The following is a 23,450-nucleotide window of genomic DNA, read 5'->3' as shown; positions in this document are numbered from 1 at the left end:
AACAAAAACATTAGTGATAATTTGCTTATTGAACTTAATCTCACACATGAAAACGTTTGCTCAACTTTTTATAAATTTAAAAAAATCATTAAACAACTTTAGTAAAGGATTGATTTCAGGGGAAGGAGGGAAGTTTGACACTCAAAATAACTCTAAAGTGTTTTAGCACCCAAAAAAATCTCTCCTTAATATGCTCCTGACTGGAAATATTTCAAAGAACATTTCCCTCATACTGAAGAACTATTTTAAATTTTTCTAAAACTTTTTACAGGGTAATTCACACACAATTAACACACAATTTAAAACTCCAAAAAATATTTTTCATGATCAACATACACTAATACTAAACTAACAAAAAAAACTTTAATCAAGTAACATGGTTTAAAACCAGACTCTCTGTAATTTATATTCAATATAATAAGAAAAGCTTTAAAAACATTTAAGTGGAACTTTGTTCTAATTTTTTTTCTTTTTCTTTATCAGGTTCTGTTGAGACTTTTATAGTCTCAACAGAACCCACTTTTTTTCTCAAAAAAAAATTTTTTTTGTTTAAACTTATTTAAGATAACTTTAAAACTATTGTCTTCAAATTTATTTTTTAGATTTTCATTTTTAACAACGTTAAACATTTCTTTGATAACATTGCTTCCCAAATTTTTGTGATTTATATTTGCTCCATTTGGTTTTGATCATTCTATGTTCAATAATCTTTCTTAAATGTTTTAAGAAACTTAATGTTTATAAGAATTTTGATTTGCATGCATAAGATTAAAAACAGTCTAAAGTAATGATTTTAACAGAATTTCATTTTGTATAATTTAAAATTTGAAGTAAAAAAGATCAATATATTTTGCTAATTCTAAAATGGTAACAGCAAGTTGTTAACAGAAACAAAAAACATCCTGTCATTACATTAGTATAGAAGAAATTTGTTACCTATTAAAGTCATCATTAACATTTTTAACATTAACGAATTGAGTATAATTAAACTTTGTGAAAAGGAAACTTTCTTTTTGTCAAAGTAAGATAAAAGAAATCAATCACTGTTTAGTTTTGTATTACCATGGTGATTGCTTAAGTTGCTTTCATTAAATTAATTACTATTGGTTTCTCATTTTAAACTAATGTCAAATTGTTTTTAGTGTTACAGTAAGAATGGATTCATGTGATTTTGGAAAAAAGTCAAATGATATTTGTCATAAACTAAGTTATTGTAGAAAGATTGATTTAAAGAAATTTGATTGCTATAGAGAAGATGCCAAAGAAGAATTTATTTGGAGATCTGGAATAACAGATGATAAAATTTTAACAATCTGCCTTCATCATGCAAAGATTTTTGGTACACACTTTGAAAAGAAGCACACAAAATGTTGTAATTTATTGGACAAGCATAAATCAAAAAAAAAAAGCAATCAAAGGTAAATATTTTTTGATAAAAAATTATTGTAAAATCTTTTTTGAATAATGAAATTAAAAAATGAAATTAAATTCTGGTTATGCATTATATATTGAAATAAGTGCAAATAATTTTCATATTGATAGGTAATTACTAAAATCAAATTGTTCTTTTCATTTCAGGGAGTCATGTAATAATATTAGACACAGCAAAACAATTGAGAATTAATTTTCCAAATGTTGTGCCTGGATATCAACTTTGTCAGAGCTGCTTTGAAGCTATAATCAGAAAATTTCATGAACAAGATAATTGTGAACTTGAAGAATCTATTTCATGTGGTACTTCTGAAAAGTCACGAGAGGCATTAAATGTTTGGAAGCAATAGGTGCATCCCCATAAAACTTCATGGCATTCCAAAGCATCAACGGTTATCTGTTGCTAAAAGAAAAGTTATAAAAACAATGTCGAAGTATGAAGAGCATATTTCAAAAGTATATAATGTTAGGGAAGAAGAACTGAAACATAAAATTCCTCATACAAAAATTATTGAGAAAAGTAAATGGGATGATCTAGACAAACTAATAGCAGAAGTAAAAGAAAAGTTAATTGTTTCTGACCAAAAAACTAAAATTCAGTTGTTAACATTTACACCCGAGTCTTGGTCAAGAAATTTTCCTGCAAGATATTTCAACGTCACTATATACTAAATTAAAGAAGCGCGCAAACTAAAGAAAATAAGTGGGATTTTTTCAGTTCCAGGCACTAAGAAAGGAAAAATATTTTCAGAAATAACATTAAATAGAGTCAACAATGCATACCATGATGACGAATTTACTAGACAAATGCCTGGTAAAAAAGATTACGTAAGTATTGGTAGAAAGCAACACATGCAAAAGCGCCTTATTTTATGTAGTCTTTATGTTTCTTTTAATACTAAATATCCTCAAGAAGTTATTGGATTTTCTAAGTTTTGCAGTTTAAGACCAAAATGGTGTATAACTGCTGGAGCACCAGGCACTCATTCTGTTTGTGTATGTACCCTCCATCAAAATGCAATACTCTTTTGTCATCAGGTCTTTGTAAGTACAAATAAAATGTACTTACAAAGATCTGATGACAAAAGATGATGGTGATGCGACAAGTAATGAGTGCATGGTTCATCGATGTCCGACTTGTCCAGGTATAGTTTCTTTAAAGATGTTTCTGGATGCACAACTAATTGACAATAACGAGGAGGTGTCATTCAATCAGTGGCAGAAAACAGACAGAATAACATTGATCTATCAGACAACAACAATGGAAGAATACAAATTGATGTTATCAGAGGCAATAAACAAGTTAACAGCTCATTCCTACATTGCAAAATGTCAAGCAAGATACCTAAAGCAACAAAAGGAAAATTTAGCAAAAGACTGCTGTATTGTCTTAGGTGACTTTGCAGAAAACTTCACTTTTGTGATTCAAAATGAAATCCAAAGTTACCATTGGTGCAAAAGTCAATGCACATTGCACCCCGTTGCCCTCTATTTATTAAACGAAAATGACCAACTCGAAGAAAAATTGTTTTGCTTCATGTCAGAAGATAATGAGCATGACACTGGTTTTGTGTATGAAGTTCAAACACAAATAGTTAACTATTTAAAAGAATATCATCCTAAAATTTCAAAGATTTTTTATTTTTCTGATGGTTATACTGCACAGTATAAAAATCACAAAAACCTTTACAATATCTGTCTCCATAAAAATGATTTTGACATTGATGCAGAGTGGACATTTTTTGCTACAAGTCATGGTAAGTCACCATGTGATAGTATTGGTGGCACTGTAAAACGATTAACTACAAATGCAGTCTACAAAGGCCCATAAATGACCAGATATTGAATTGTAACAAAATGTTTGACTACTGTACTAACAATATTAAAGGGATTATTTTTTTCAAGATTGAAAAAGAAAGACTGACAGAATTGCGCACCACTTTGAAAACACATTTTGAGCTAAGTAGAACAATTCCTGGAACTAGGAGCTATCATTAATTTAAACCAGAATTTGTAGATACTATTAGCTTTAAACGAACAAGTGAAGATGTTCATATAACAGGCATTTTTTCTTTTTCTGGTATTCAAATTTCTCGAAATGATCAGCAAATTAACATTGATGCCTTGAAATTGGGTGAATTCATTATGTGTAAATATGATGCATTTGATTGGATTGGTATGATCATTGAAATTGATAATATAGAGCAAGATGTTATGGTAACGTTTAAGCACCCGCATGGTCCTTTTAATAAACTTTTCTGGCCATCTAGAGTAGATGAGTGTTGGATGCCAATTATCAACATAACTTGTATAACTGATGCACCTGTAACAACAAATGGACGTTTTTATACTTTGACTGTCGATGCATCTAAGCTAATCTTAACATTATCTTGACTTTCTTTTTTTTTTGTATTTTATTTTGTAAATGATGAAGTAAAACAGAGCAAGTATAAAGCAATAAAAATTTTTGAATACAATATTTTCAAAGTTATCTTAAATTTAAGACACATTTATGTGTTTTAAAAAAAAAAAAAAAAAAAAATTTTTTTTGAGAAAAAAAGTGGGGCATGGTCCCAGGTGCCCCAGCCCCATGGACAATCTGGTCATCTGACCTGAAACAATTTTAATGCATGTTCATGAGGACTACACAAATGCTGAAAGTTTCCGAGCTGCAGCTTGTCTGGAAGATAGTGAAAAATCCATCTCAAGATTCTGCTCAAAAAAATGGGGCACATGCCCTCACCCCCTCCCCTAGTGTCTTGGGCCCTTTTTTTAATTTTAAAATGCTCGTTTATCGACACTATATAAATACAGAAATTTTCATAGCTCTAGCTAGTCTGAAAGGTAGTGGAAAATGTATTGCAAGATTCCGCTACAAAAAGGTGGGGCCTGCGTCCCGTTATCCATATATGGAAATCCATATACTTGCAGATCAAAATTCTTATGTTTTCTGAAAGATCATAAAATTTAGAATAATGTGTAAAATATTTTTTTTTGATATCATCAAGGCCACGTAGGTTTCTTGAGCATCAAAATCAGGTATATAAAAAATTGCCTAAACTTATTTAAATTGATAATTACAGGTACTTAAAAATATTTTTTTGTATTTTTGATTATTTGATTGGATTTTTCAACCCTGAAAATAGCCAGGTAAAAATTTTTAAGTCAAAATATCAAATGTTTTTAAAGCTATGTGACTTGAAACCTTTAAACAAAGGTCATAATTCTGAGAGGACAAGAGGGGCCTGGCCAAGATCAGTTGAAAGTAAAATGATCATATTTCAGGATCCTCTTGGAGCTAGAAGCTAAAATTTTCAATAATTTCTTGTTTTACTAAGTACTCTCAACTGTATAAAAATCAGCAAAAACTGAGATGTATGATGACATTTTTGAAATTTTCTGGCTCAATTGACATGGAATTACCCACTTGTACTTTAAAAGGAGTTGATCTTTACATTATTACTAAATAAAACTTAATTGAAAACACATGACCAAGAAACTCCTAATCTGCATTTCAAAATTTGCTGACTATGATAACTAAAGAGCCAAAGGAGCAACTTTGACTTTCAATATCCTGAGATTGATTCATACAATTTTCTTTTAATTAGGTACTTCCTTAAATGTTTCCTAAAGAATTTTTTGTTGACCTTATTGAACTGGTATAGGTAGCTTCTGTTGTCAAAGATATTCTGTTATCAATATAAACTAATGATACAATCTTTGTCATTATGTCCATTATTTACTGAAATATTTGGGATAACATAGACCAGGTGTTACATACCTGGTTGTCTAGTACCATCTTTGCCAAATCAAGCTAAATCTTTACAACTCCTGGAAAAAAAATGTTTATTACATTTACCAAAATTTATTTTTTAAGAAGTATTAGTTAATAATAAAAAATAAAATAAAAAAAAGTAGTAAAATTATCCTCTAACTCTTTGGAGCAACTGCTAATTTAAAACCTTATATGCCTGTATTAAGACTCAAGATACAAATGTGTCTGAAAAAGAAGAAAAATCAGAAAGATATATTTTTACTCTATTCACCTAGTTCTGCTATTAGTAACAAACTTCAAATTATCTTTTACTTTATTATTTTTTTTCATGACTGCTGGGTTGCAACATACTTTTCTTTCAAAATACTTCTAGTGGAACTGTTCATAATAACAACATGATATTTGTTTAACTATACATTTTTTACAATTTGCTTGCCCCAATTTTCTTATTGTTGCTCACAAAGAAGATCTGTCAATTTAACTTGTCTTTGTTTCTTCTAAAATCCAAGTTTGTGACATTCATTTTTTCAAGATCACTTTACTTCATATTCAAAGTATTTACATATCAACTAAAAAAATTAAAAGACAGAAAAACACTCAAACAAATCTTAAACTTAAAAGCCATAAACTAGGCACCAATACATGTGATAAATTCAAAATTTTAGACCAAACCAAATACCAAATTTTATAATTATGAATCATTTCCATGATGTTAATAGCAAATTTAAATGCTGCTGTCTCAAGAACCATGTTTTGGTTTACTATGGACTACAAATAATGTAAAGATCAACTGAATTTGAGGCAAGGGTGTCAAATTTTTTCATATGGATAGTTTGACTATGATGAATATATAAAAAAATGGTCTTTTCACTTTAGACATTTATATGAAACTTGTTCTCTAGTTAACATTTTTACAAAATAGGACTGCACATTTATGAATTTAATTTTGATTTTTTTTAAATTAGCAAATTGAAAAAAAGTCTATTGCTTAGCAAAAAAGGCTTGAAACAATTAAACTAACCTACTTGGCTAATAACAGAACAGGTTTTATTTCTTCATAAACTGACTTATGCTTTTGTCTACAGTTTACATCTGTGCCACCAAATATCACCAAAAATGGCACATTGCAAACTAAAAACATAAAACTGATGTAAAATGATATATGAGATAACATAGCAAATGCTGAACATAAATGTAACATATACAGCTTCAGAAGATGGAGATAAAAGTTATTTAAGGTTTAAGTTATTTCTAATCCCTACAAACTGGTAATATATTTTAAATTACCTAATTCATAGAATGATAATGCTTATCAACAGCATTTTTTTATAATCAAGTTTAATTAGGATTCCACATATAGATGATAAACTGAGTTTACAAAAATCATAAATTATAGAATCTTAAACATAGGAATATATCTTTCATAATATTGAACAACCTTGAATGGTACCTAATTAATAGACAATCCTTTCTTGAAAATCTTTAAAATTTCTACTATTCATTAGAAATAAATTATTATGTTTTTAACATAATAATTTATTTCTAATGAATAGTAGAAAATTATCTCTGATTAATAGTGTAAAAACTAACATGAGACAAGAATCTCTTAAAATACTATTGAAAACTTTATAAAGAAAGATGAGATTAAAAATGGGAAGACAGCTAGTAATATTGGTATACAAAACAAAGACAACTGATGCAATCAGTTGAAACATTAACATTAAGGTAAAAAAAATTGATTTTAAGATGCTTACAACTTGGCTAAAAAATTCAACTCAATGAATCCCACAAAATTACAAGCATTTCTCAAATAATCAGAAATAGAATCAAACAAAAAAACTGAAAAATTGTTTGCAAAAAAACATATACTTAGACATAGATTTTTACCAAAAAGTATGTAAATTATGTAAGTCAAGTAAAAAAGTGGTATGGAGTGGTGATACATCCAAACCTAACTTACAATCCTGTGAGGAAATAAAAAAAATCTGGCAAAGATTTGGAGAAGCCTAAAATTCACTTGCATGAGGAACAGAAAAACGATTTTAAAATGTTAGCTTAAATTTTGATTATAGATTATTTTAAACCTTAAAATGATATTCTAGTATAAAGCAATTACAATGTTTATTTTACTTAAATATAAAATATGTAATTAAGTAAAAGCTAATGCAATAGTAAGTCCAGAAAACAGATCTTAACCCTAATGAGCATGTATTTTTTTAAATTTTTTCCAAAAAAATCCTAAAGAATTCGTTTTAATTAAAAACTCTTAAATCATGTGTTACTAAAATTAACAGATTTTACTAAAAAAATTTTATTGGCTTTTAGATTTAAATCATCAGAAAGAAAAGTAAATTGTTTCAGACTTGTTTTGAAAAAGAAATCTGCTAAAACTTGTTGTCTACATAATTAAAACCCATAACAAAATGCAATGCTGTTGCGCTCAAAATATCAAAGGTATATTGTTAATTTTTTTTTTAGATAAAGTTTCTATATTGCAAAGAGCAAATTTAAAGCAAGAAATGCTGCATGTTCAGCGTCCTTGAGACACCAAACATGCAGCATATCTATCACTTACCTCATTAAAAATAAAAAGTTTCACTTGGTGTTGTTTGTACAAATTTGAAAAATTTACTTTAACAAATATTTTTTCATTTTGTAAATTATGTTGTTTATATCTTTAAACTAGATTTACAAACCTTTATTTAACAAAACTGAAATCTGAGTCCATGCGTAACTTTAAAAATATTTGATTTAATAGCTATAGAATAACCCATCTTAGGTGTGGTAATATAAAGAAAAAAAATTTCTTAAAACATTTACCTCTCAAAAATGGTCCAGTGTGAAAAACATGAAGGCCAACAACAAACTTAATATTATTATTAAAAATAAAATTATGAAAATCATTTGGTGAAGCAAACATTGATACACATTTTAAATGAGTAGTAAAATCTTTCTGAAGGTGAGAACTATAAAAATAAATTTAAAAACGAATTATTTCAGTTATGAAATAACTATTTATAGAGAATAATCATTTTTCTGTAATTAAACACTTTAATTTATTTAGCTATTACTTTGAAAAAATACTTTAAATTAAAAAGATTTAGTGAAAAACTTCATTCTGAAAATAAAAACTAATAGACAAACCTTATCCTAGATGCTGTAGTTTTATTTCCAGTGCCCTCTAACAATTTAGACAAAATGACCACATCATGTTTAATCATCTGGAAAAAACAATCATGCAAATTAAAAACAGCAAACCTAATAGTTGGTGTTCACAAACTTTATTGCAGCTTCAATTGTTCATCAATCTGATATTTTAATTTAAGATTTGACCCCAAGTATTTCCTTAAAAGAGATTAAATTTTAGTTTATGATATTGCAAAACGTTTTAAATTATTTATCTGGTAGCTTTATTGGAGTCAGGGCATAAATTAAAAAGAAATTTTTTCAACTAGAAAATAAAGTAGGTCTACATAAGGTTTCTTAATTACTAAAAGTCCACAATCCTCCAATTTTGTTTCATAGTAGCATTAACCCCCAAAAAATTTTTTTCTGATTACCTTTGTTCAAACAATGTAAACAAAAAAAAAAAAAAGAAAAAAAAAGAAAAAGAGTTTGTATGTGTATATTACAGAAAATATAGAACATATGTTATAGGAACTTCGGTATAAATATGAATGTCATATTTAACAAGAGTTATAAAGTCAGTGTAAAATATAGTAAACACAGAGAAAAAATTTAAAAAATTGTTATTTACTTTAACATAAGAAGATTAAGATTATAATGCTGTATTTAAGAAAATTCATGCTGTAATCTCTATTGAGAATATGTTTTTAAGAAAAGATAAAAACTGACTTTTTTTTTTTATACTAAGTACGCAATTTGAATGTACTCTGGTTATATAGAGTTATAGTCAAATGTCTACAAAGTGTAAATTGGAAAAGCAGCAAGTTTAGCTACACTTCATAGAAAATGTGGGTAGGTGCTTGACTTGCGGACTATTTAGGAATAGCTGTTCCAAGAAGTTCACTGCAAAAGAAAATTGATGCCAGAGGAAAGTTTTACTATATATAGGTATGTGCGTAAAAATTTTAAAATATTTATATATTTAATTATTATATATCATTGGAAAGAGCTTTAATTAACTATTACAATGGTGAAAACTTCATAAAAAACGAATAATTATACAAAAAGTTATGCACATATAAGTAACAAAATTTCATAAGAAGGATAGACCTTTTCATAAATAAACGTCCGCGTTTCAAATCGAGGCTTAGGTTGTACCGTTAGTAAACAAACAAAATATTTCATTGCTTAGGCTTATCTGATTCTTTTAATCTTGAGCTTTATTTGTTATTTTAACAAGATAATGTTATTATCTTCAAACACAAATGAAGTTTCTTCACAGGAAATAGGTTTGCTATTTTATTTTAAGTGTTTATTAATTACTTTTCTATTATTTTATTACTTGAATATCAAAGTAAAATATATTAAATATTTTATCAAAAATTTACCTTAACTGAAGTTTACTTTTATCTAGAAAATTTATTAAATTTGTGTAGTGTAGTTGACTTATTTGGATGTTTTATGTTTTTGTTTAGATCCAGCATTTATTGTTTTAAAAGAAGATGATATAGACGATCCAACTGTCAAAGTCGATTTAGAAAAATTACAAACGTATACAAACAATCATTTAAAAAGGTGGCTTCTTTACCGTGGCGATTCTCTTAAAGCTGTAGTAACTTTACGAGACTCTCAAGTTAAAGTTTTACAGTATTTTCACAACGGAACGAATTCAATTATTTGTGATCCAACTCTTGAGAAAAAATGGTTATCAAAAAAGGCATGTTTGATGGGTAAAAATATAAAAATACAAAGTGTAAAAACATTTCCTATATTGCCTGAAAATTTAAAATGTGAGCTGTTAAGTTTGAATTCCAAAATTGGATGGAGCAAGTGTCTAGAGGGACTTCCTGCGTTTTCAGCTGAGAAAATTGATGCATATGCTTTAAATGTAAATAGTAATTTTTTCCTAAATCTACAAAAGTTAAAAAACATTTGTCAAGAGGAGAAGTGTTTCTTGAAGAGCAATACATTGATCTATCCTCAATTTACTCAAAACAAAGTATTGAACTATTTTGTGTAAAAGGAGTATGTGCAGCTAGCATGAAAAAAATTGACAGATGGATTTTTATTGCTATTAAAAAATTAGATGGATCAGTAATGTATGCATTTTGTGAATGCCCAGCAGGAAAAACTGGAACTTATTCACATGCATTTGCAATGATGAAACTTGTTGCATAATGGGTAGTTGAAAAACTGAAAACTGTTCCAAATATTAAAGCCTGTACTTCAAGAACTTGTACTTGGTCAATACCACAAAGTCGTAAAAGATTTGATAAAACACCAATAAGTGACTTACAAATTATATCACCACAAATTAAAAAAAAGAATTTCTCGACAAGAAAACTATCTTCATTCGCCACAATTAAATCATCATTGTATGATACTAGAACTGATTTAAACAGAAAAAGTGATAATGAAAATAAAATAAATGAGCTTTACAAGAATCTTTTAAACAGTGATGTTAAAGTGCATATGTTGAATGTGTTAAATCAATCAAATGAAGGAACAGTCAAAACAAGTCTAGAAAGTGTCCCATTTGGGTCTGTATTAAGCTATCAATGTGCTGTAGTTCCACCTAGTTACAATGTTTACTATATGTATTTGTTCAGCGACGTCACTTACGATTTGTCAGGGCAGCAAGTGGAAAGAGTTATGTATCCAGGACAGGGAACAACCATGCTTGGATTGTTGAAATATCCTTTCGGTTTTCAGCTTTCCGATGGTTTGAAGCAAATGTGGTACAAAGACACTTCAAACGCAACTGAAACCACAGGATTCAACGTCAGACAAGACCACTTGTTTGCAGACACAACGTCTATTGGCGCATTTTCTTTTAGGATACCTTTAAAACACATTTTTGGTTTTTGCGAAACTTAAAGCAAAGTCGTTTACGGATTTAGACACACGATCACCTTTACAAAAAAAGAATACGACGACGCCATTTACAGAGCCGGAACTGTTACCGCAGGAATGATCGACATCAAAAAATTCCGACTTTTCATGCCTAGAATTGAGCTGGATGTTTTGAAAAAATCCGAATTTTTAAATTTTATGGCAAAGAAAATTTCCGTTCCAGTGGCTTACAAAGCAAACAAAGTAGAAAGGCAAGCCATTCCCGCTGGTCTTACAGAATTCACATGGACCCTTGGAAGAATTACGGACAAAAGCGTTCCGAGATATATTGTGTTCGGCCTTCAGACAAACAAACCTTCTAGTCAAACCGCAAATCCAGCCGTGTTCGATCATTGCGACGTAAACAGTTTTTTTCGTTACCGTCAATGGGATAAAATATCCAAATTACAATTACGACTTGAATTTTAGAGAAAAGAAAATTGTCATGGCCCATTCCGACGCGTTCTTGTTTGATGAAAAATATTACGGCACAAACGAACTTGTTTGCCAATCAGGTTTGTCTCTGCTTGAATATAAAAATTTGTATCCGTTGTTTTTTGTCGACATCAGCAAGCAAAAGGAAAGAGTTGTTTCTGAAACAGCTGAATTGGTTGCGAACCTAAAATTCCGAACGGCAGTGCCAGACGGTACCGTTATTTTCGCAGTGATCATTTCAGACAAAATGATAAATTTTGTTTCAGACGGAACAAATATAAACGCTGTTTATTAGGTTAAAAAGACCGTCATGAGATTCTTGACAAAAAAATGATTTAAAATTTTTTTTTTCTTTTCAAAAATAAAACATGAGGCTAACAAAAAATTATTTAAAAAATTTGCTGAGAGAAAATGGAGTCACAAAAACCTCAAACAATTTATTGACTTTGATGATGATTGCGGTTGAGAACAATCTTGTAAATTTTTCAAAAAAAATAAAGCTTCCGTGGGCAAAATTTCCAGGAGAAATGCACATTCCAGGAATGAATTTTGCAGGCCCTGGCACAAACCTGGACAAAAGGCTGACATCCACCGACATGTACCAAGAGTGGAGCAAGCCGGTGGACCGAGTGGACAATACAGCGTACCACCACGATTTGGCCTATAAATATTTAAACAACGTTCAAAGCAGAAATTTGGCAGATCAAATGATGCTTGAAGAAATGAACTCTATTCCAAACCCCACTCAAAAAGAAATAAACGAAAGAAAACTTATCGCGCCAATCATCAAAGCCAAAGCCAAATTCGGACTGGGTGTCTCTGCAAAAAAAAGAATTTTTTTTCAAGTTTAAAATGGACGGATCAGCTTGCAGAGGAGCTTCACAAACCGGTGATTCACCATTTTAAAAAAAGAAAAGTGTTTGTGAACGACATTGATGAAATATGGGCTGTCGATTTGGTTGACATGCAATCGTTTTCAAAATTCAACATGGGAGTAAAATATTTGCTCATGGTGATTGACGTGTTTTCAAAGTATGGGTGGATCGTTCCGTTAAAAAGCAAAACGGGTCTTGAAGTGGCTAAAGCGTTGAAAAAGATTTTTGGTGAAAGAAAATGTGTAAAAATGTGGGTGGACAAAGGAAAAGAATTTTACAACAAGCACGTGAAAGCGCTGGGTGTTCAATTATATTCCACTGAAAACGAGGAAAAAAGCTGTGTCGTAGAGCGATGGAACAGAACGATGAAAGAAAAAATGTTTAAATATTTTTCAGCCAACAGCACCAATAAATATATTGACGTTTTGGATGAAATGGTAAAAAATTATAACAACACAAAACACTCGTCCATAACAATGACTCCAATTGAAGCCAGCGAGGAAAAGAATAAAAATATGGTCTGGATGAACCTGAATGGAAAGATACAAAAAGAAAGACCAGAGCCGAAATTTTTAATGGGAGACAAAGTGAGGATAACAAAAAAGAAGACCAATTTTGAAAAAGGGTACACGCCTAGATGGACCGAGGAGGTTTTTACCGTGTCAAAAATTCAACGAACGGATCCACCTACGTATAAAATCGCTGATGCCAACGGTGAAGACATTCAAGGCACTTTTTACGAGCAGGAAATGCAAAAGACGCATCAAGAAATATTTAGAATTGAAAAAATAATTTGCAGAACAAAAAGCAAATCACTGGTCAAATGGAAAGGATATCCAGACTCGTTCAACTCATGGGTGGATAATAAAGAATTGATCCGTTTGAAAAAAATGATATAAAAAAAGTTTCTTTTCTTTTTAAAAAGATGAATTTTGTTACGATTGAAAATTTTGACGAGAGCAAATTATCGGTTGGAGAAATTTATTCCGCAACCAAACCAATTCAGTACCAAAAGATTCCGCTTTTTTATGAGTACCCCTCTGGAAAAGGACCTTTTATTTTAAGAACCCCCGTTTTGTTTTCTCTGGGTGTGTTTGAAAATTGCAGTTTTTGAACGAACGAACTGGAGGGATATTCCATGTCCTTTCTAGGTTTCAACGAAAAAAACGGAATGAACGAAAAAGAAAAAAGTTTATCGAGGCGACTGAAAAAATATCAAAATTTCTTCGTGAGAAAGTCAAGGAAATGATTCCCACTTTGAAAAAAGGAGGAAGAACAAAAAAAATAACAACGGAGGATTTGTCCATTTTTAAAAACAAATCCGATAATCCAAACGCAGCGCCAATTTTTTTCGGAAAATTGTTTACAAAGAAAAGCGAAAAAAACATTGAAGTTTCTTCTTTGTTTTTCAAAAAGAAAACGAAAGAGTTTGTGAAAGTAAATCCTTTGGAATATGTTCGACAAAAGTGCTACGCCGTCGCCTCTTTGAAAATTGAAGGTGCTTTTGTCGGGGCGCAGATTGAGTCCATTCAGGTTAGAATTCCCGAAGTGGTCATTGCAAAAAATGAACCTTCAGTTCAAAGCATCATGGGTGACGATTTGGATTTGGATTTGGGAGAAATGGAATCTGACGAATAAATGTAAAAACACTAAGAAAAAAATGAAAATAAAATGAGTTAAAAAAATTTTCTTTTCATATAAAAAATGCATAGAATTCCAGAAGCGGTCATTGCAAAAAATGAGCAAAATGAAAAAAAATGCACGCTGTTGCACTCGACATCTCAAAAAGGTAATTTTGCCGTTGTCAAATTTTTGTATCTAAAAGGAGCCAATGTCAACGCAAAAAATGATTACAATATAACGCCATTGCCGTTTGCATCTCAAAACGGTAATGTTAAAGTGGTCAAATTTTTGTTGCAAAATGGAGCCGATGTTAACGCACGTGATGATGGCAACATGACGCCGTTGCATTTTGCATCTAAAAACGGTAATGTTAAAGTTGTCAAATTTTTGTTGCAAAATAGAGCCAAGGCCAACGTAAAAAATGATTACAATTGGACGCCGTTGCACTTGGCATCTCGAAACGGTCATGTTAAAATGGTTAAATCTTTGTTGCAAAATGGAGCCGAGGTCAACGCGCAAAACGAAAAAAAATTCACTTCTCTTCACTATGCGTCTCAATACGGTCATGTTAAAATTGTCCAATTTCTTTTGCAAAACGGAGCTGATGTTAACGCGCAAAATAAATGCAATTGGACACCGTTGCACTTGGCATCGTTTAACGGTCACATCGATGTCGTTCAATTCTTGTTGCAAAAGGGAGCCGAGGTCAACGCGCAAAATGAAGACAATCGGACGCCTCTTCACTATGCGTCTCAATACGGTCATGTTAAAATTGTTAAATTTTTGTTGCAAAATGGAGCCGAGGTCAACACGCTAGATAAATACAGTAATACACCGTTGCAGTTTGCTAAATCAAACGGTAGTGTTAAAGTGGTCGAATTTTTGTTGCAAAACGAAGCCGATGTAAACGCGTAAGGTGGCTTGGATTTGGGAGAGGCTAAATCTGACGAAGAAATGTGAAAACACTAAGAAAAAAAATGAAAATAAAATGAGTTAAAACATTTTCTTTTCATATTAAAAAATGCATGCCCTTCACAAGTTTTTTAAAATGTTGTCTCAGCAGAAAAACACATTGATTCGAATTTGGAAATTTCGAAATTGTATTTGGGACATATGGATGAGAGAATCAAAGAGTTGGAAACAATCAAAGAGTTGGAAAGATTCAAAGATTTGGAAAATTTAGTGGAAAGAATCAAAGAGTTGGAAAATTTGGTGGAAATAATCAAAGAGTTGGAAAATTTGGTGGAAATAATCAAAGGGTTGAAAAAGAAAAATTCGGAAAATATTATTGTGGTAAAAAAAAATTTGGATTATCCAAATTGTTTCAACATAAACGGACATCATGAGATTTTTGCTCAGAAAGACATTAAATTTGCTGCTCTTTCTCACACGACAATATCGTTGTCCGTTGGGTTGAATTTTGACAAAGGAATTGCTGTCGTCACTTTGATGAACAAAATAAGCGATCAATTGAACTTTTACAAAAACGATGTTATTTTATCAGAGTCTGCGGACGACGTCATTTTGGATGTAAGCAATAACAGTATCAATGACGTCATAGTCAAACAAGGCGAAAAGCTTTGCAAAATAAATCACATCGATTCGAATTAAAAAAATCTGTCTTTGTTAAAAAGATGGTGATAATAAAAAAACACTGAAAAAATTTATCCAGTTCTTCCAACAGCACCATCCGATGGAGGACACGTTTACCGTCTTCAAAAAATAAGCGAGATCCAAAAAGAAATGAAGGATGAAAAAGTGAAAAGAATGGCTTTGAGCAAAAAGTACCGTCGAGTGGCAAAAATTATTCGTTTAGCAGACGATGGGTTGCAAACGCTGTGCATTGATTTGGGAATTACAGGTATTGCACTTTTGTCAACCGTCGTTGCCACTCCAGTTTCGATTGCGTGCGAGGGGATTGCGGTTGGAATGGGGGCTTTGTCCATTTTCGGAAATCACCAAAACAAAAAAATGATGTTGAGGGCTGAAAAGCACGAAAAATTAAAAGTTCCTTCCGAGTCAAAATTGAACACGATTAGCGATCACATTTCAAAATCGCTCATGGACGGATTCGTGAGCGATTCCGAATACGAATTAATTTTCAGCGAGCTCCAAAAATTTAAAACCATGACCGAAGAAATCCGAACAAAAACAAAAAGCAGCATTGATGAATTGGCTAAAGAGTCACTTATCCAAAAAGGAAGAGAAGAAGCCATTAAAGCATTTAACAACCTTTTTCAAAAAAATTAAAATTTTTTTCACGGATTCGTAAGAGAATAAACAAAAACACAAACGAGTTTTCGCTTTTGTTTAAGTTTTTTTCTCAGTATTTTAAAAAATGGAATTCTTTAAAATACATGACCCAAAAAAGAGAGATGAGATTGTAAAAAATTATATAGCCAACAGGGAAAAAATTTACAATGAGAGCCTCAACGCGAACATTTCAGATGCAAATTATCAGACTGATTTGTCCAAGTTTTTTAAGCCGCTCATCGATAGCAACGAAAAAGTGAAAAACGAGCTAAAGAGCATCGCATACAAAGAGGTTGGAAACAGTCCACTGGCTTTGACTTACCCAGAAAGCGAGACGCCTTCTGAAAGTTTAAAAAGTGCTGAAAAAACTTTTGGAAAAATGAATGTTGGAAATATAGCATTGGAATATTTGTCAAAATACGCAGCCAAAAAATTTTTTGCAGACAGAGTTTTTGGAATTCACGCAAAAGAACGCGGAAAAATGTTTATTGGAAACAAAGAAATTTTTATCGATGAAAACGACATCATTATTGATGGAGAAAAGTACAATGGGACGATTGGTTTTTGGGAGTTGATCACAAGATCCAGACCTGATATAACAAAGGTAACAAACGAGGACTTGGAAAATTATGAAAAAATACTGGTCGAAACGCATGCAATGGAGAGAGAAGGGAAACCAACCGTACCAAAAGCTTCGAGAAGCAAAAAGTGGGATAAGATTGTTTCAAAATTTTGGGAAAGAAATTACACAAAAACGAGGAGAATAAAAGGTCGTGGAGTGATCATTCTTCCCAGCGATCCAAATGCTCTTGTGCAAAGACTTAGTTTGAGCATCGCCGCTGGTCATGCTGGAAATATTGCATCAAGAAACGAAGCTGTTGCCATTTGTGACGAGCTTTTGAGGCAGGGGGAAATAAACAAAGAGGACTACAAATCGATTCAAAAATAAATCAAGTCGTGAAACACGATGACGAATTAAAAAAAAATTTTCTCATTTTAAAAATGCTTATTGTGAACAACAGAAGTTATATAAAAAAGAACGTCGTCGGAGGTGGAGGAATCGTTGACACGTTTAAAAATTTTTTGAAGAGAATGATAGCTTCAAACGCATCAAAGTCATCTCTTCATTTATTGAGGAAAGCAGCAGCAAGCGAAATTGGAAGAGAAGCGATCACAGCCGCCAAATCTGCTGGGAGAGAATTAGCCTCTTCGGCCATATCGACAGCCAAAGACGTTGCCATTGACAAAGAAAAAAAAGCGATTGAAAAAGTTTACACCAAGACGGGGACGGTGAATCCAAACCAATTGGCCAGCACGATTTTGAACGAAGCGGCAAAGGTGAATCATTATGCATCTATTAATCCGATGGAAGAGCTGCATAAAAAAATGTTTGGTTCGTCCATTCAAGTAAAAAGGAAAATGACAAAAAAGAACGCTTCCAGAATACAAAATCTGGTCAAAATGGGTAGCGGGCTTTTGATTGCGTGATTTTTTTGACGAATCAAAAAATGACATAAATTTTTTTTTCTCATTTTAAAAAATGATAAACACCGACAGATTAAGAATTGCCCGAGTACGACACCGGTATTGAAAAAGTTGATTTTTTCGAGTACCTTCCAACAAATCTTGATTTAAATTCGTCAGGATCGATCGTTTTGTGAGATTGATTGCCAGTCTGTGCAGACACTTCCGTCTGAGGCTTACATCCTCGTCGAAGGGGTTCTGAAAAAAGCGGACGGAACAGCTTACGCAGCAGCAAGCGAAATTGCTCTGGTAAACAACGCCATTATGTATTTGTTCAGCGACGTCACTTACGATTTGTCAGGGCAGCAAGTGGAAAGAGTTATGTATCCAGGACAGGGAACAACCATGCTTGGATTGTTGAAATATCCTTTCGGTTTTCAGCTTTCCGATGGTTTGAAGCAAATGTGGTACAAAGACACTTCAAACGCAACTGAAACCACAGGATTCAACGTCAGACAAGACCACTTGTTTGCAGACACAACGTCTATTGGCGCATTTTCTTTTAGGATACCTTTAAAACACATTTTTGGTTTTTGCGAAACTTAAAGCAAAGTCGTTTACGGATTTAGACACACGATCACCTTTACAAAAAAAGAATACGACGACGCCATTTACAGAGCCGGAACTGTTACCGCAGGAATGATCGACATCAAAAAATTCCGACTTTTCATGCCTAGAATTGAGCTGGATGTTTTGAAAAAATCCGAATTTTTAAATTTTATGGCAAAGAAAATTTCCGTTCCAGTGGCTTACAAAGCAAACAAAGTAGAAAGGCAAGCCATTCCCGCTGGTCTTACAGAATTCACATGGACCCTTGGAAGAATTACGGACAAAAGCGTTCCGAGATATATTGTGTTCGGCCTTCAGACAAACAAACCTTCTAGTCAAACCGCAAATCCAGCCGTGTTCGATCATTGCGACGTAAACAGTTTTTTTCGTTACCGTCAATGGGATAAAATATCCAAATTACAATTACGACTTGAATTTTAGAGAAAAGAAAATTGTCATGGCCCATTCCGACGCGTTCTTGTTTGATGAAAAATATTACGGCACAAACGAACTTGTTTGCCAATCAGGTTTGTCTCTGCTTGAATATAAAAATTTGTATCCGTTGTTTTTTGTCGACATCAGCAAGCAAAAGGAAAGAGTTGTTTCTGAAACAGCTGAATTGGTTGCGAACCTAAAATTCCGAACGGCAGTGCCAGACGGTACCGTTATTTTCGCAGTGATCATTTCAGACAAAATGATAAATTTTGTTTCAGACGGAACAAATATAAACGCTGTTTATTAGGTTAAAAAGACCGTCATGAGATTCTTGACAAAAAAATGATTTAAAATTTTTTTTTTCTTTTCAAAAATAAAACATGAGGCTAACAAAAAATTATTTAAAAAATTTGCTGAGAGAAAATGGAGTCACAAAAACCTCAAACAATTTATTGACTTTGATGATGATTGCGGTTGAGAACAATCTTGTAAGCAAAGATTTGCTTTTGGAAGGTGCAAAAGAATACAAGCCGGTGGGTCGACCAAAAAAAGAAATAAAAACGGAAAATGCGAAAACGGAAAATTCAAAAAAACCGGGGAAGTGGTTGAATATGGATCCCTTTACAAAGCGATGAAAAAGACAGGTCATGGCTGGAGATATTTGGAGCGTCGAGATGGAAAAGTGGAAAATGGAATAAAGATTGAAATTTTAAATTCTGAAAAACTCGAAAACAGAAAAAAAAACTCCTAGTCCGAAAAAATAAAAAAATTTCTAAGTCCGAAAAAAAAATTTCAATTCTCGGAAAAAAAGAATTGAAAAAATTCTCGGAAAAAAAGAAAAAAATTTGAATTAGAAAATTTTTTTTTTCTTGGCATAATAAAATGGAAAACAAAATGCGAAAAAATGAAAAAACTCAAAAAATTGATTTTGAGTTAAATAATTTTCTTGGCAATAAAAAAATGGAAAACAAAACTGTCAAAGAAAAAAAAGTCTTAATGGTAACATTGAAAAGTCAGGCTAGAGACTGGGCGATAAAAGGTTTTTCAAAAATGACCAGGGAACAGCTCGTTGAGGCTATAAAAACAACAAGACCTGTCATTGGCCCACATCCTGTAGCTCGTAGACGGACGACTGATGCGAGGTCGTTGCCTGCTCCTATTAGACGGACGCCTGCGTCAAGACCGACAGACCACGAAAGCCCCGCTTTGAAACCAACCGTAGTTAGGTTTGTTCGACCGCCTGTTAAAATTTCAGTGAAACCTACAAAAGTTCGGTTTGTTGTTGGGCCAGATACAAAACCACCCATCGCTCCAAAACCAGCCCATTTGCAAAATCCTGCTCCGAGACCAGTTCCTGCGCCAAAACCTGACTGGTTTTCAAAAATTACAATGGCTGTCACCAACAGTTTCAACCAAATAAATTCTCTCGTTGAGCCATACGTTCCAGCTGCGGTAAAAAATGCAGTGGAAAAAACAATAAAGTCTCTCAAAGACGTTGTATTTGGTAAACCGGTTCCTGCCCCTCGTCCGATTGTTCAAAAACCGGTTCCTACTCCAAAACCTATTAGACCGCGCATTCATTTTCATTTGACCGATCACGCGCTGAAGCATGTTGCAAAACAATTTTCGCATCAAGTCGAAGGAAACCAAAAGGACGCCTATACCTTTTTAGATTTAGCGAAAGACGGTGCGATAAAAATTCTTCAAGAAAGTAAAAATAAAAAAGCGATCCTTGTTTTGACTTGCGATATGGAGAGCGTTAGCCTTACTACGGGAGAGGAGGTGCATCGAATTGTACCTTTTTTGTCAAAATCTGGTATTATTTTGGAGTCAACGGATTTTGGAGAATTTTACGAAAAAGCGAAAGATGAAATCCTGGAAAACATGGAAAAATACAAAAAAATGGGGTCAAATTGCACAGTGTCCGCCATCTTGAAAATGGACATTAATTTAATTGATTACAAGTCGTACATCCCTCTCGACAATTTTCTGTCAAGCAAAAAAGCAATCATAAACATGGAAAACGAAGACAACGAATGTTTCAAGTGGTGCGTCACCAGAGCGCAGAACATGAAAGAAAAACATGGAGAAAGAATTGACAAAGACTTAATTGAAAAATCAAAAAATTTTAATTGGGAAGGGATTGATTTTCCGACCACACTAAATCAAATCAAAAAATTTGAAAAAAATAATCCAGAAATCAGCGTCAACGTTTTCGGATACGAAAATGAATCCATTTACCCTTTGCAAATATCGAAATGTTTTAACAGAAAGCATGAAATAGATTTGCTGCTTATTTCAGACGAAAAAACAAAACATTATTGTCTGATCAAAAATCTGAGTCGACTCATTTCATCTCAAGCATCCCAAAGAAACGGACAAAAATATTTTTGTAGAAACTGCTTGCAGGGGATGAAAAGCAAGGAGGATCTTTCAAAACATTTGTTTTATTGCAACGAGCATGACTCGGTTCGAATGGTTCTTCCTCCAAAAAATTCGTTTATGAAATTTGGGCACATAGAAAGGTCAATGAGGGTCCCATTTATTGTTTACGCGGATTTTGAAAGTTTTATCAAACCGATAGATTCGTGCGAACAAAATCCAGACCAGTCTTACACCAAAAAGTTTCAAAGGCATGTTCCGAGTTCCTTTTCCTATCACATAAAATGTTTTGACGAAACCGTTTATGACGGCGACCCAACAATTTCCGAATCGTCAAACGAGAACCAAGACGTGGCTCAATTTTTTGTTGAAAGTTTGGAAAAAGAAATAAAAGAAATTTTTGAAAAAAACTTGAAAAAAAATATGTTTTTCACAAAGGATGATGAAAATAATTTTAAATCCGCAACACTTTGTGACATTTGCGAAGAAAAAATTCTCGATACAGAAAAGGTACGCGATCATTGCCATTTTACTGGAAAATATCGAGGAGCCGCACACAACGAATGCAATTTAAAATACAAAATTCCAAAATTCATTCCTGTCGTTTTTCACAATTTGTCGTGTTACGACAGCCATTTGTTTATCAAAAAATTGGGAGGAGAAATAACATGCATTCCATGCAACGAGAAAAAATACATAAGCTTCTCGAAAAAAATCAAAGTGGGAGAGTACATTGGTAAAGACGGAAAAACCAAAGAAAAAAAAATTGAATTGAGATTCATCGACAGTTTTAAATTCTTTTCCTACAGTTTGGATGATTTGTCTAAAAATTTAAAGCCAGAAGAGTTCAAAAACCTCGCAAAACATTTTGAAGGAGAAAAATTTGATTTGCTTTGTAAAAAAAGCGTGTACCCTTACGACTGGGTGGATGGGTTCGATAAATTTCAAGAAACGCAATTGCCTCCAAAAGAAGCGTTTTTCTCAAAACTCAACCACGAGGAAATAAGCGACGAAAATTACGCGCATGCGCAAAAGGTTTGGAACGTGTTTCAATGCAAAACGTTTAGAGATTATCACGATTTGTACAACGTGTCGGACGTTTTGATTCTGGCCGATGTATTTGAAAATTTCAGGGACGTTTGCATGAAACATTACAAGCTAGACCCCGCCTGGTATTATACATCTCCAGGATTGGCTTGGGACGCTTGTTTAAAATTGACAAAAACAAAATTGGAATTGTTAAGCGACCCAGACATGGTTCGAATGATCCAAAAAGGAGCCCGTGGAGGGATCAGCATGATCACCAACCGGCATGGAAAATCGAACAACAAATACATGGGTGACTCGTACGATCCAAGCCAACCGTCTAAATTTATCCAATACTTGGACGCCAACAATTTGTACGGATGGGCAATGTGTAAACCTCTTCCCACTCACGGTTTCGAATGGATGACAAAAGACGAACTGCCTGATTGGAAATCGATTCCGTGCATTTTGGAGGTTGATTTGGTTTATCCGGAAAACCTTCACGACGAACACAACGATTACCCTCTGCCTCCATCCCTCTTTTCAAAATTTACTGCAAAACCTTCAGATAATTAAACACCACTTACGGAAACGAATATGTTTTGCTAGACACAAATGGAAAAAGAAATGGAGTTTTTCTAAAATACATCAGAATGCACATCATCGGCGCTTCTGGAAGCTGGTGGGAATCGAGAGTCCGAATGTACGACGGCAATTTGCCTCCTGGAAACGGAACCGTTCTCAGTCCTTGGACACCTTATAATACAAACAATTACACTACTTTTTCTGGATATGACGGTGACAGCAAATGTATCTTCTCCTCGTCTGGATTGGAAGATTTTTATTTGTCTTCGTGGAACGGATCAAACATATCCTCGTTCAACAACACATCGACTGGACTGCTGTTACAATCCAATGCTTCCATCGGTTCCACCACCACCATTTCGTTTTACAGAAATTTTGCAAATGCAGACTCCATGCCCAGCGTCGCAGCCGGAAGAAGGCTCGTCGTCACTCTCAACTCCGGCGACGCGCAAATCGGTCAATCCGGAACCTTTAACCTTCTTCTAGGACAAGCCTATTATTACGCCTAATTCTCAAGATTTAAACACCTTTACAAAAAT

The 23,450-nt window shown here is 32.9% G+C and overlaps 3 protein-coding genes and 2 pseudogenes across 10 annotated transcripts in view; 3 read left to right on the top strand and 2 right to left on the bottom strand.

Moving 5' to 3' along the window:
• The window catches only part of LOC145194232 (glycosyltransferase 1 domain-containing protein 1-like), a 45,399-nt gene extending 36,493 nt beyond the window's left edge, over positions 1–8,906 (bottom strand). Inside the window, exons 1-3 of one of the 7 annotated variants that reach the window (XR_016445423.1) lie at positions 8,351–8,906; positions 8,027–8,172; positions 6,232–6,337 (exon numbers count right to left, since the gene is read on the bottom strand). Coding sequence is in view for 1 of the 7 variants with exons in the window: in XM_090068128.1 (XP_089924254.1) it covers positions 6,232–6,337; positions 8,027–8,172; positions 8,351–8,427 (329 nt within the window). In the remaining 6 variants the exon portion in view is untranslated. Of the gene's footprint in view, positions 1–1,550; positions 1,835–5,212; positions 5,263–5,477; positions 5,704–6,227; positions 6,340–8,026; positions 8,173–8,350 lie in introns of those variants that run through there. The other 6 variants (XM_090068128.1, XM_090068130.1, XM_090068133.1 and 3 more) reach the window with 6 other exon arrangements.
• Positions 1–23,450, bottom strand: part of LOC149881131 (uncharacterized) — a 132,342-nt gene that overhangs the window by 95,338 nt on the left and 13,554 nt on the right. The window lies entirely within an intron of this gene.
• Positions 1,156–3,825, top strand: LOC145184222 (uncharacterized; annotated as a pseudogene).
• Positions 9,346–12,044, top strand: LOC145202500 (uncharacterized; annotated as a pseudogene). The gene is made up of 2 exons (XR_016445422.1): positions 9,346–9,621; positions 9,808–12,044. The product of XR_016445422.1 is annotated as an uncharacterized LOC145202500 (transcript).
• On the top strand, positions 13,913–15,431 carry LOC149881132 (uncharacterized). The gene has a single exon (XM_090068136.1). The coding sequence runs from the start codon at positions 14,239–14,241 to the stop codon at positions 15,070–15,072; it is 834 nt and encodes a 277-aa protein (XP_089924262.1). The 5' UTR covers positions 13,913–14,238; the 3' UTR covers positions 15,073–15,431.

This window comes from Hydra viridissima, unplaced genomic scaffold (assembly GCF_058129835.1).
Source record: "Hydra viridissima isolate aposymbiotic clone 2 unplaced genomic scaffold, HvirCarnegie_v1 scaffold_12, whole genome shotgun sequence".
Taxonomy (NCBI): domain Eukaryota; kingdom Metazoa; phylum Cnidaria; class Hydrozoa; order Anthoathecata; family Hydridae; genus Hydra; species Hydra viridissima.
This window is presented reverse-complemented; position numbering and strand designations above follow the sequence as displayed.

Coding starts and splice junctions, on each gene's coding strand:
- LOC149881132 (XM_090068136.1), top strand. CDS start 14,239: ATGCATAGAATTCCAGAAGCGGTCATTGCAAAAAATGAGCAAAATGAA.